This window comes from Poromitra crassiceps (assembly GCF_964638095.1).
Source record: "Poromitra crassiceps genome assembly, chromosome: 7".
NCBI classification, from domain to species: Eukaryota; Metazoa; Chordata; class Actinopteri; order Beryciformes; family Melamphaidae; genus Poromitra; species Poromitra crassiceps.
In genome coordinates, this window is record NC_139628.1 from 53,440,550 (window position 1) to 53,452,706 (window position 12,157).

The 12,157-nt window shown below is 41.8% G+C and overlaps 2 protein-coding genes across 3 annotated transcripts; both read right to left on the minus strand.

Moving 5' to 3' along the window:
• Positions 1-1,612: 1,612 nt before the first annotated feature.
• fis1 (fission, mitochondrial 1) lies at positions 1,613-4,329 on the minus strand. The gene is made up of 5 exons (XM_083639829.1): positions 4,230-4,329; positions 3,483-3,615; positions 3,176-3,252; positions 2,873-2,978; positions 1,613-2,696 (listed from the first exon to the last, which is right to left on the minus strand). Exons 1-5 carry the CDS (start codon positions 4,272-4,274, stop codon positions 2,593-2,595), a joined length of 465 nt encoding a protein of 154 aa, XP_083495955.1. The 5' UTR covers positions 4,275-4,329; the 3' UTR covers positions 1,613-2,592.
• Positions 4,330-5,351: 1,022 nt separating this feature from the next.
• On the minus strand, positions 5,352-11,664 carry LOC310779858 (uncharacterized protein). Of its 2 annotated transcripts, none has more exons than XM_083640365.1 (7): positions 11,490-11,664; positions 10,801-11,122; positions 9,511-9,557; positions 8,464-8,586; positions 8,265-8,376; positions 6,986-7,043; positions 5,352-5,879 (listed from the first exon to the last, which is right to left on the minus strand). In XM_083640365.1, the coding sequence occupies exons 1-7, from the start codon at positions 11,575-11,577 to the stop codon at positions 5,766-5,768; spliced, it is 864 nt and encodes a 287-aa protein (XP_083496491.1). In that variant the 5' UTR covers positions 11,578-11,664; the 3' UTR covers positions 5,352-5,765. The 2 variants fall into 2 exon arrangements, with proteins under 2 accessions (XP_083496491.1, XP_083496490.1); XM_083640364.1 differs by having other exon boundaries at positions 10,753-11,122.
• Positions 11,665-12,157: the final 493 nt, after the last annotated feature.

Sequence of the window (12,157 nt, forward strand, 5' to 3'; positions counted from 1 at the left end):
TAATGACTAATGTAATATTTTTCACTGAGCCTCCCCTGAAACTGATTGGAGCCCCCCTGGGGAGGCCCGCCTTGAAAATCCCCGTTTGACTCGCCTAGTGGCAAAATCTGTCTATATATTTCACAAAATGAAGCCCTTTCTAGTGTGTTAGTATTTTCTAAAGGATAATTATGTCTATGTCTGTGGCCAATGAAACAATCAAGGTCGAACCTAGTGTTTATGATTTTGATCATAAAAGTGAGTAGGCTCCTGTAAGTCTTTCCCTATGACGTATTTAAGACCTAAACAGAGGCCTGGCAATTAACAAGATAGGAAAGTGATCGGTTACAACACAAGAAAAATAAATAATCAAGGAAGAAAAGGAATATTGATCATCCTAATTAGATTTTAATAAAGCGATCCCATCCAAGAGTATATACTGCCTTAGATTATATACTGCCTTAGAGTATACTGCCTTAGTGTCACACGTGACAGACAATAAACTACTGTTCTGCCGTTTGACGTGGATTACACAAGAAGTTCCCATCATTGCGTGATAGAACGTACTGTATACAGGATGTAATTTAACCGATGCACACTGTTCCCAAACGCGTTGTCCTTTCCTTATATGGCAGACGAATGCCTTTAAAGCATGTGCAAGCAGCTAATGGATCGTTGATGGCCCTTAACTACAAATTACTGAAGATGATCTTGAATAGACCCTTTTCACGGGGCGGGGGGGGGGGGGGGCATTTTGTTTCGAAAAGGCAGAATAAACACAGGTGCAAGCGAAACACTAATGAGGGTTTCCAAATTCCAATCATGGAATGCTTGCACCTGTGTTAAATGGCCCCCCGTGAGAAGGGTCTATAGTACTGGCTTGGCTGAATCCTGTTCTTAATGTGCATTTTATTTGTGAGAGTTATGTCTCTTCTGTTCAGTTCTATTAGACCTGTGTTTTCGGGGGGGATTTTTTGCCGACCAATTTGTCTGGTTTTTCCTACTGGTTTGATCCACTTGTTCACGCCGAAGAGGATTGTTGTCTTCAGCGATCTGTCCATGGAGAGTTTCGGTCCTGTCAGGGCAGTTAATGAGTAACATCCCAAGAGGCTGATAACGCCACACACGACTGATAGCCACCGTGAGCCTTCCTGTTGCAAAACCACGCCAGGGACTCCCAATCTCCCTGGGGGTCAAGAGATATGAGGCCAGTCGGCAGCGAAGGAACTAGGCCAGGCACGTTTTCTGCTCGCGCTTCTTGAAAACGACTCCCAACATCAACCCAAGAAACATCTACCTATAGCAAATGAGATTGAATGCATCAAAACGTAATGCACATGTTATATAGTCAGCCTATAAATGTGGAGAGATGAAAAACAATGGTGAGATTGGAATGGTAAACTGGACTTTGCTCGATCAATAAGAGATCCTTATGGAAATGACTTTGATGGAGCAGCCGCAGGTGTCTCACGCGCCAACGGCCAAACGGAAAATCACACCCTAGCAGGTCATTTCCTGGTCATTCACAGTGGTTCAAACCACAACAAGACATCAGTGCACATGTGATAGTCAAACACCGGCAGCTGTTCCAACAGATCACAGTAATAATTTCCTGGGAGCCCAACAGTTTTTGTCAGTTCTAAATTATTTTATTCAACCAGATGGAAAACACAGCAGAGGTAAGATGTAAAGAAAAGCATTTTATGCGACAAGAGGTATAGAATTCCAACAAGCGCACTGCCACCCATGATTAAAAGTTATTATGAGCAGAACTAATGAAAACAAACCTAATGCCCCAAATCAAATGTTTTTCTGTCTGCATGGCCTTCACAAAGCGGCTGTACTCCAAAGCAGCGGCTGGGCTTACAGTCTCCTCCAGGCTGTATGGGGAGTCACAGCTACCTTAACGTCAACCTAACTACCACAAACAAATTAGTGCTTTTTTTTGGCATTGTGAACTATCGCACTATACTTCCCTCTACTACACTAGCAACACTTACTTTGACATTCCATGTCTCAAGTCAAAAATAACAAAACAGAACAGACAACAGTAATTTAAAACAAAATTGCCTTTTTATAACAATTATTATTTTTACAAAATCCAAATGCTTAGATACCAACTTAGGATGTTTCTACCAAGGTGCATGAGATATCCGACATGTAATTGAGCTTCGCCTAATCTATTCTAATTTATTCACATGATTAGAATGATGACTAATGAGAAAGTGCCATGCTATGTTGTATGAATATACATCTTATGTTAGGACTGGGCGATATGGACCAAAAATCATATCTCGGTATTTCTAGGCTGAATGGCGATACACGATATAAACTCGTATAACATAAGTAATATCATATGGAAAATCACCACAATGTTAATGTGAGAACAGGTTATTCACTGGCAATGTTCAAACCCTTTAATGTGTTGGAGTTGTAAATAAATTAGATCCCAAAACCAATGTTATTATTCCATTGACAATATGGATGCAGCCACAAACGAGAATCCCTTCCAGCTTTCTCCACGTTTTAATTTGTTATGAAGAGGAGGGGTCAGTGTGTCAGTCCTTCTTGGATATTTGTGGGCAGCCATATGGAGAGCCTCCCATCTCCACGTTAGGACTTCGCTGCTCCCTTTGACACCGCCAATCCGATGAGGCCTGCTAATCCAGCCACACCCAGACCGATCCCCCCGACGATCGCCATGCCAACCAAGCCATCTAGATGACAACAGGTGAACTTCAGCATTTTGAATCTATTTGGGTCATGGGTTTATTAGGTCAAATAACCAGATAAGATTCTACGCACACACGGTGACCAAAGCGAAGCGCAACTTATATTGTTTAAACGTCAACGTTAAGCTTACATTTATTTGTGTGTCACCCTTTTCTCTCACCTTTCTTCAAAGCTTTATCGATGAGCTTCTCCAGCTCCAAGGCCTGCTTGTTCCCCGGCTCGTTCTTCAGCAGAGTCCGGATGTACTTCAGACCTTTCTCATACTCCTGAAAGACGAGAGGGAGAGAGAGAGAGGCAGAGAGACACAGAGAGAGAGGGGGTGGGGGGGTAGAAAAGAAAATTAAACACAATTAAAATGACTGTGTAAATCTCCACAAGTTAAACATAAAAATGTATGTAGTTTAAAAAAAATCTACACTGAAAACAATGCAAATAATGTCATGACTTTAGGAAAAAGACTCACTTTGAGTCTGTAGTTGGCCACTGCCAGGTAGAATAAGTAGTCTCGAGAGTCGTCCTTCGATGCTTTCTGAACCAGCTCTACCAAGAGAAAAAAGAAACACAAGGCTTTGGTTCATACTGTGAAATTTGAAAACATATAGTATAACCTAATATGTTACAGAAATGATCTTTTTGCAACCAGTGAAGCGGTCTTGTCACTTACAAGCTTGCCCTCCCTGGGATCTGTGACCAGCTTAAAGTTAAATCCAACTTTATCAAATATAAACATAGAGAACATATATAAACATGTATTTTATTCATGAACTCACCATCCAGCAGGGCAATTCCCTTCTTGATGTCGCCCGAGTACTTGCTCCTGATCAGACACCACGCGTATTCAAACTTTGTGTCTTTGGAAACGGCGCCCTTCACCAGCTCTGCATTATATTTCTTCTCAAATTTCTGTCACAGAGGAGAAAATGGCTTAGCTAATGCTACATCACCAACAACACACATCACAAATACAAAAATATATATAGTATACAGATGGGACATTGGGGAATGTACATTTCATTAGACAAACTACGTAGACAGACAAAGGTCTTTAAAACACAGGAATCGCCTGATTAGTTTACATTTAAAGACCTAGCTAATGATTGTTGACTGGCAGGTGTTACACTCCGTACAGTTAGTATGCGTCATGGTCAAGTGACAACGTCATTCCTGGCAAATGAGCGACCAGGCTTGTCTAGCAGCACCCAATGTAAATATAACTAATACTTTCGCAGACTTACATGATCATGAATCGCCTGGTATTGGTATAACGTTGAGCCAGATATAATTCTGTCAGCTGGTTACACTGTCTGGGACTCGTTTAGCAGGTGACGTTTTACTGTCAGTTTAGCTAACAGTTAGCCACACAGTCCCTTCTTCGACACGTCGCATTTCACTACTATTTCAGCATTTATCGAGCGAGCGGAGGTGACTGAGAACATCACCGTGTATCCTTCACAGTCCATAGGTAAATATATTCATACGGTAACCAACGTATTACATTTAATACCGTGAAAACTTACCAAAAGATCCTCGGGGGCTACCACATCACTCACGACAGCCTCCATGTTTCCGGAAACAGATCTGGGAACCGCCCACCTTATCACGTGACGTTATTGTTTTGTTTTTAGACGTGTGCGTCATCTTTAGACTGACACTACTTCATACTAGGAGAAGGAGAATACAAACAACAAAAAGTAGCACACGTTTAAATATAAAGCATTGTTTATTAACGGAGTTTGGTAGTGAATCTGCTAGATCATGTAAGATGGACTAAAGAAAGTGAATTTCCATTTCCAAAAGTACTGGCCTAGTTCAGTGGTTCTCAAAGTGGGGTCCTTGAAGGGGTTCCAGACCATTCAGTCCCTCTCCCTCCTCACTGATGCACCTTTTGTTCAGTTTGTTTAATGTATTCTGTATTATCTCCAATTATTTCCCCTGAATTTTAGTTAATAAATGATTGTTTTAACTTTTACTTTGGTGTATGACTCCCCTCATAAGTCACAACCCAGCTCAAGAAAGTAGGCTAACAAATGAGGGGAGTCATACACCAAAGTAAAAGTTAAAACAATAATTCAATAACTGAAACTAAGGCAAAAAATACCTAGACAACACAAACTACATTAAACAAATGAACAGAACAAAATGTGCTTTGTGAGGATGGAGAGAGACTGAATGGTCTGAAGGTCTTAAGCCCAATGAGTGCAGTGCACCAGGCCCAGCTTAACGACTCCAACCACCAGGTTCCTGCAAGACAGGGCCAGCAGAGTGGGAGGGTTTTCACAAAAGCTAAAATCTTATCAGATGGGGGACGCTGGCATAAAACCTTATCAAATGGGGGTCCGTGGTTTAATTGATGTCAGTGTAGGGGTCCTTGATGTGAAAACATTTGAGAACCACTGGCCCAGTTAACAGTGAAATGCAAAATGGCAAAATGTAAAGATCTGTTCAGCAACAAAAAGATGTCAAAGGAATAGGCCTTGAGGGGGTTCCAAGCAAGAAGGATAATAATTTATTTTCACTATAATTCCATCCATCAGTAACACAATGACAGAATGTTTGACTATTTTGGTCATGGCTTTCATACACTTTCTATAATAAAACATCTAAAAACAAAAATCTTAACAGATGGGGGATGCTGGGACCAAATCTTATCAAAGGTGGTCTAATTTGTGCCAGTTTAGGGGTCATTGATGCAGTGTAGGAAATTTAAATATATATATATTTTGGGGGCAAATTTTGCCCCCACGGTCTTAAAAATGGGGGCATTTACACAATTTTGGGGGCACTTAAAATTTTTTATTTACTGCATAAAGTTGCTAAAGCATAGTGTGTGAATGTGTTCTTCGTCATCTTCTTCTGGCAACCAGCTTGCAGGTGTTGAGTGTGTATTAGAGATGGAAATTAAATTAATTGAGTGAAAAGAAAATTATATATAAATCTTGGGGGCAATTTCTGCCCCTGGATCATGGTTTTTAGGGGCATTCTGAGATTTCTTGGGGGCATTTTTGCCCTTGCTGATGTGTGAAAAAGAACCGCTGGGCAATACTGCGGCTTCATCACTCCTTTGCAAGGTGAGCTGGTGAGAAGGCAAGAGGCAACAGTTCACTGAGGCTGGTTTCTTTGTATGATCCATCCGGCTTGGTCAAGTATACAATCCAGTCCGATCCAAACTGGTGAGAGGAAGTGATGCAGAATAGTTAAAGAGGATAATATAGGAAAGTAAGCTATGTAGAGTCATTCAATCCATTCAGTCCTGCATCACATTTGACTCCAACAAGGACCGGGAGAGAATGCAGAGTTACTGAGTGTGCTGTGGAACCCAAGAAAATATTTGTGTTTCTGTGAATGAACACTAGCCAAAAAACATGATTTAAAAAGGGACTTAACATGATGATTAAAATCTTACAGAACAAGTCATCCCCATGAGGAAATCATAACATTTTACCGTGGTGGGTTATGCCATATAGAGGTATCAAGGTTTAACAGGCTTGTACAGGTACACACACACAGTCATTGCCAGTATCAATATTCATAAAACGTTCCTGACACTGTCACTGTACTGGCTTATAAAATGTACCAGGGTACAGGGAACGACTTACATTTAATTAGGAGGCATTTTTGTGTAGCCTACCTGTACTTTTTTGTAGGGCTGTGCAATAAAATCGATACGGCAAAGTCGGCGATATATTGCAATACTTTTTTCCGCAATACCGTATCGATATTTCAGAAAAATATCGCGATATATCACAATATCGTTTTTTTTTGCACATCCGTGTGTTCAGTGACACAATATGAATACTTTTTATTTCAGTGCGTTCAGTAAGACACTCAACACTCAGTAGCTACTGGTTCAGTAAGACACTCAACACTCAGTAGTTACTGGTTCAGTAAGACACTCAACACTCAGTAGCTACTGGTTCAGTAAGACACTCAACACTCAGTAGCTACTGGTTCAGTAAGACACTCAACACTCAGTAGCTACTGGTTCAGTAAGACACTCAACACTCAGTAGCTACTGGTTCAGTAAGACACTCAACACTCAGTAGTTACTGGTTCAGTAAGACACTCAACACTCAGTAGCTACTGGTTCAGTAAGACACTCAACACTCAGTAGCTACTGGTTCAGTAAGACACTCAACACTCAGTAGTTACTGGTTCAGTAAGACACTCAACACTCAGTAGTTACTGGTTCAGTAAGACACTCAACACTCAGTAGTTACTGGTTCAGTAAGACACTCAACACTCAGTAGTTACTGGTCAAAAAGTGAGGTCTCACCTCCATAAGAACCTGTCGGCAAGCTCCACACGGCCCGACAAAACGGTCTTTAATATCACTACAGAGGAGAGAGGAGAGGAGAGAAAGGCAAACCATTATGCTCAATAGTGAAGCACCCGTGCACATCGAAGACTGACTTACTTCAAAGGTTAAAGGAACAGCTCACCCTAAAATCCAAAATACATATATTCCCTCTCACCTGTAGTGCTATTTATCCATCTATATCGTTTTGTGTTAGTTGCCTGAGTTTTGGAGATATCGGCCACAGAGATGTCTGCCTTCTCTCCAATACAATGGAACTGGATGGCACTCGGCTTGTGGTGCTCAAAGTGCCAAAGAAATACATTTAATAAACTCAACAGCAATGTCTCTTTCCAGAAATGATGACCCCGTTGCTCAAGATAATACCACAGACCTCGTTATGAGCAGTTTCATGGAGGAACTATTTTCTTTTGACCGAACTACAGCCGCTAGCTGCTAGCTAGTTCCTACATGAGACTGCAAAAGAAAATAGTTCCTACATTAAACTGCTCACAACAAAAGTGTGTGCATTATCTTGAGTAACTGGGTCATGATTTCTGGAAAGAGACAATGCTGTTGAGTTTTTCAAATATATGTTTTTGGTGCTTCGAGCACCACAAGTCGAGTGTCATCCAGTTCCATTGTATTGGAGAGAAGGCAGCCATCTCTGGGGCCGATATCTCCAAAACTCAGGCAACTCTCCCAAAACGATATAGATGGATACATAGCACTACAGGTTAGGGCTGCACAATTAATCGTATTTTCATCGTCATCGCAATATGAACATGCGCAATAAACACATCGCAAAGACTGCTTGAAACGCAATGAATAACAAAAGTGGTTTTATTTACATGCCTCATGCATTCCCACTCAGCATCTGATCATTTTGTCTTGTGTTGTAAATCCAGCGTACACCTTTCCCTTGCAACAGTGCGCTCCACCCCTCTGTCAAAGCCCAAACACGCTGTGTGTAGTTTCAGCTAGAGTCAGTGTGTATTTCATTTCTTTATTCAGTGGGCATAGGCTATGTTTGGGGACTTTGTTAGCATTATTAAAGCAGAAAGACATAGGAACTCTATAGCTAATATGCATACTTTAATATTTGTTTATTTATCGCAAGTCGTATCGTCATCGCTATATTGAACAATGTTATCGCACATCGCAGATTTTCCTCATATCGTGCAGGCCTACTACAGGTGAGAGGAAAAATACATGTGCTTTGCATTTCATGTCACATCCATGGTGCCGAGTGGCTCACCATGTGACAGCGATGGCAGTGAAGCGTCTGTGTCCCTCCACCACCGCCCTCTGGATGGCGGTCCGCTCTGCACACACTGTGAGACCGTACGAGGCGTTCTCCACATTACAACCTGAAACGCACAACACAGACACTCAGGAGGACACTTGCAGGCGATGTATCGGCTGCAGTTATTAAAAGGAAGGAAACCTGTTATTACCTGTAATTACAGCACCATCTGCTGTCAATATGGCAGCACCGACGGGGAACCGGCTGTAGGGGCAGTATGCCATGTCCCGGGCCTGCAGGCACTTGTACACAAGCTCCTTGACTTTATCTGGGTCTGTGGGTTCAATACATCAGCATGATGGGACAATCTAACATTAACAAGGCTGGCTTATTTGGAAATTTAGGATAGACAAATCATATAGTTATTAGACTTAGCAAAAAGTGATTTGAGAGAGAGAGAGAGAGAGAGAGAGAAAGAGACTGGACAGAGAGAGAGAGAGAGAAAGAGACTGGACAGAGAGACTGCCTGGACTTGCCCGACATTGCAGGTGAAGACGTTCCACTGTTGTTCTAGTTCTCTTTAGACTATTCTGCTTTAGTGACTGGACTGAATAAATGAACAACAGTTACATAAATCCTGTTAATGATTCATTGCCGGGCTTTTTTAATGGTTCCCGAGCACATTAGAGGGAGGACAGTTGGCCGGGGAACTGCTGCACGCACGCCGTTTACCTTCAGCTCATTGGTCACGCACGGCGTTTACCTTCAGGTCATTGGTCGGTTGAATGAAGCGTCATCAACCAGTTTTTGGGGCATACTGCATAATCTTTTAATCAATACAGTAAAGTGTGGGGGGTGGAGGGGTGAGAGAGAGACAAATGGTGAACCCAGAGCCGTGTATGAAGAGTCACGACATCTCTATTCACTCCAATGGACCTGTTTTTTTACTCTCAAGAGTTCCAGGAAGTAAGATCCTGGATTAAGTGGCACTGTCGAGTTGCAGCAAAATGGACAGTTTGTGTTGTCCTTTGAAAGTTTATTTTTATTTTTATCAAATTGTACATTATCAGCTTTATTTTAGCATTCAAAAGTAGCGCGAGACCCCTTCCTGGCTGTTCATTGGCTAATGAGTCACGCATTTTGGTCCTCCACTGACGTCACTCTCTCTCTAAATTGCTCTGGGTGAACCAAAGAGAGTGAGCAGAGGGAGACTAGAGAGAGAGAGAGAGAGAGAGAGAGAGAGAGAGACTGGACTTACTCGTTATTGCAGGTGAAGACTCTCCCCTGTGTTGGTAGACAGTTCTCCTAATAAAATATATGAAACGTATATAAAATGTAAAATATAAAATATCAAGTTCAACACAAAGTAGAACAGTGTGCAAGTAGAAAATAATGTACCGTAATAAGTACTATTGAAGTACTAAATTGCAACACAATCTGACATATGACACAAATCCTGTAAAAGGCCTTTTTACAATTCTACTATAGGTTGTCTGGTTATCTGGTTTCGCTTGAGTGCTTTAGAACGGCAACGATTAATCGATAACCAATTCGACTGACAGAAAATGAATCGTCAACTCTTTTTTATAACCAAGAATCGTTTAAAACTAATTTTTAAGAAAATAAAAATACAAACATCCAAATGTAAATGTAAATCTGCCTTCTTTAGTGTTCTATGACAGTAAACAGGTTGTCTTTCGGTTGTGGACTGTAGGTCAGGACAAAAGAAGATATTTGATGATGTCATCTTGGTCTTTGAGGTAGCAACTAGGGATGCAAATTTTTATCATTTTCCTTAATCGATTAATTGGTCATGTTAACGATCAATTAATCGATGAATCATTATATTAAAAAAGAGCTTTTGACATACAAAATAGGAAATACAAAATGCAGGGTTTTAAACCTGTCTTTAGGCCGACCCAACAAGTTGATCAACCAACTAAACGTCCTGCATTAGCTGTCATTGTGCTTGTGGGCGTGGCATATTTCAACATTGTATTACAATGTTTACTGTTGTCTTTTTTTGGGTGTAATTCTCCACCCTGGACTTTCTGTCTGCTAGCTTGGCTTTCTTCTTCCTCTGTATGAGCAGTGAAAGTTACATTTCGCCCTTGTGGTGTTAAATCATTTCAGCAAAGAAAATAAAAATTTGAAAATAGCACATAGCCTACATTGTCGAGTAATTGGTTAGCATATAGTTTGATCGATCAAATTCTTAACGATCGATGAATCCATTGTCAATTAATTATCATCCCTAGTAGCAACTCTCTTTCAGTTCAATTCAGTCTGCTTCATCAAGCAAGTATTACAAATACAAATATGACATACAACTGCATACACACATCAATGATAACACTGCAGCAGTGATGTGTACAAGCCGTGTCACACAGCTGTGTCGGCTATACTGAAGATCATTTTACAAGTATTTCTTATCCGATTACTCGTTGGACTAATCGGTAGAATACTCGATTACTGAAACAATCGATAGCTGCAGACCTACAGTGCTTGAATACGCTGGTCGAGAGAGACTGATAAAAGTTGCTCATACTGGCTCTGCTCATGCTGCTCCATGGCGTGTGGTGGTTCCTGTGGAGTCTGTGGTGCAGGGCCTGGCAGCCTCGAAAGCAGCAGCTCAAAGAGTGACCTCTGATGCTCCCGATCTTCCCTTGTTATCCTCTCCTGCCTCTCCCGGAGGCTCCTCTCCTGCTCCATGTATCTCTGCATGCATGCATCGTCGCGTGCCGCTGCAGCCCGGTCCATCTCCTTCAGCTCTGCCATGGCGGTAGATATTGTTCCAGAAATGAACTCTTCCGTTTGCTGCATCCTCGACCTCCTCACCCGTCTTCTGGCCGGAACGCCGTGGCTGTAGCCTAACAACAACAACAACAACAACAACAACAACAACAACAACAACGTAAAGTTTAGAAAATGTATTCATAAGTTTGACTTGATTTGCAAAAATATATTTATAGACGTTGTACACACACTTATTATTAGCTACATGTTTTGAATCTTGCTGAATCTACCTCTGTGGTTTCCACAGATTTATTTACCTCAGTCTAAGTCTTCTGATTGGCTAGTTCAGTCACATGGGAGTCAGAACGAGGAAGTGTTGCGTTATGAGTGTGGATCATGTGGATGATGGAGAAAAGTGATGCTAAAGAAAGTCATTCGGCTGTTTCTTCTCATTTAGAGTGACTCACCCAACAACCACCTATCGAACACTCGTGAACTTACCGGTTGATTGTAAAGGCTGTGTTTGGGTGTGGGTAGTCTCCGTTCCGACTTCCTTCACATTGTCATTGGCTTGTGCAGCGTCGTCCATCGGGGTCCAGGTATCTTCGGATAATCCGTAAACCAGACCCTCCGTACCGTTACCCTCCTCCTCGTCTTCTTCTTCCTCCAGACCCTGTGTAGCCTCTTCGGTTTCCTCGCGTTTAATTTCGCGGTCTTCCTCCACATCCGAGCTGGGAGAACACGAAGACGCCGAAGAAGTCGCTACAGAACTTTTATAGAGCTTCACAGGAACCGGGCTGGCTAGTGCCGAATTGCCAAATATAGTTTGGCAAAGCTCGTAGAATTGCCAGAACACAGGGGCCGTTCCACGTCGGCTCTTCTTATAGGCAAGATATCGTCTCTTCAGCGCCTTTAATTTGTTTATGATTTGCCTTGGGGTGCGAGGTATGCCTTTTGCATGCAGCATTTTGGATATGTTGTTGTAAATCACAGTGTCTCTCACAGTACCAGTGATCTGACTCATGATCTCCTCTTTCCCTCGAATCAGGAGAAGCTCTCTCACCTCGCCGTCTTGCCAGTGTTGCATCTTGCACGGTACTCGCGTAGTAAGAACAAAATCGCCGTTTGCACGTTGTTGCCAAACAAACAAAAATAATGTTCCTGCTATT

Coding starts and splice junctions, on each gene's coding strand:
- fis1 (XM_083639829.1), bottom strand. CDS start 4,274: ATGGAGGCTGTCGTGAGTGATGTGGTAGCCCCCGAGGATCTTTTG. Junction 3,253..3,482: donor GGGAATTGCCCTGCTGGATG/GTGAGTTCATGA, acceptor TTCTCTTGGTAG/AGCTGGTTCAGAAAGCATCG. Junction 2,979..3,175: donor TGGCCAACTACAGACTCAAA/GTGAGTCTTTTT, acceptor CTCGTCTTTCAG/GAGTATGAGAAAGGTCTGAA.
- LOC310779858 (XM_083640364.1), bottom strand. CDS start 11,577: ATGGACGACGCTGCACAAGCCAATGACAATGTGAAGGAAGTCGGAACG. Junction 7,044..8,264: donor ACTGCCATCGCTGTCACATG/GTGAGCCACTCG, acceptor TCTCCTCTGTAG/TGATATTAAAGACCGTTTTG. Junction 5,880..6,985: donor GCCGACAGGTTCTTATGGAG/GTGAGACCTCAC, acceptor TCCTCTCACCAG/TTTGGATCGGACTGGATTGT.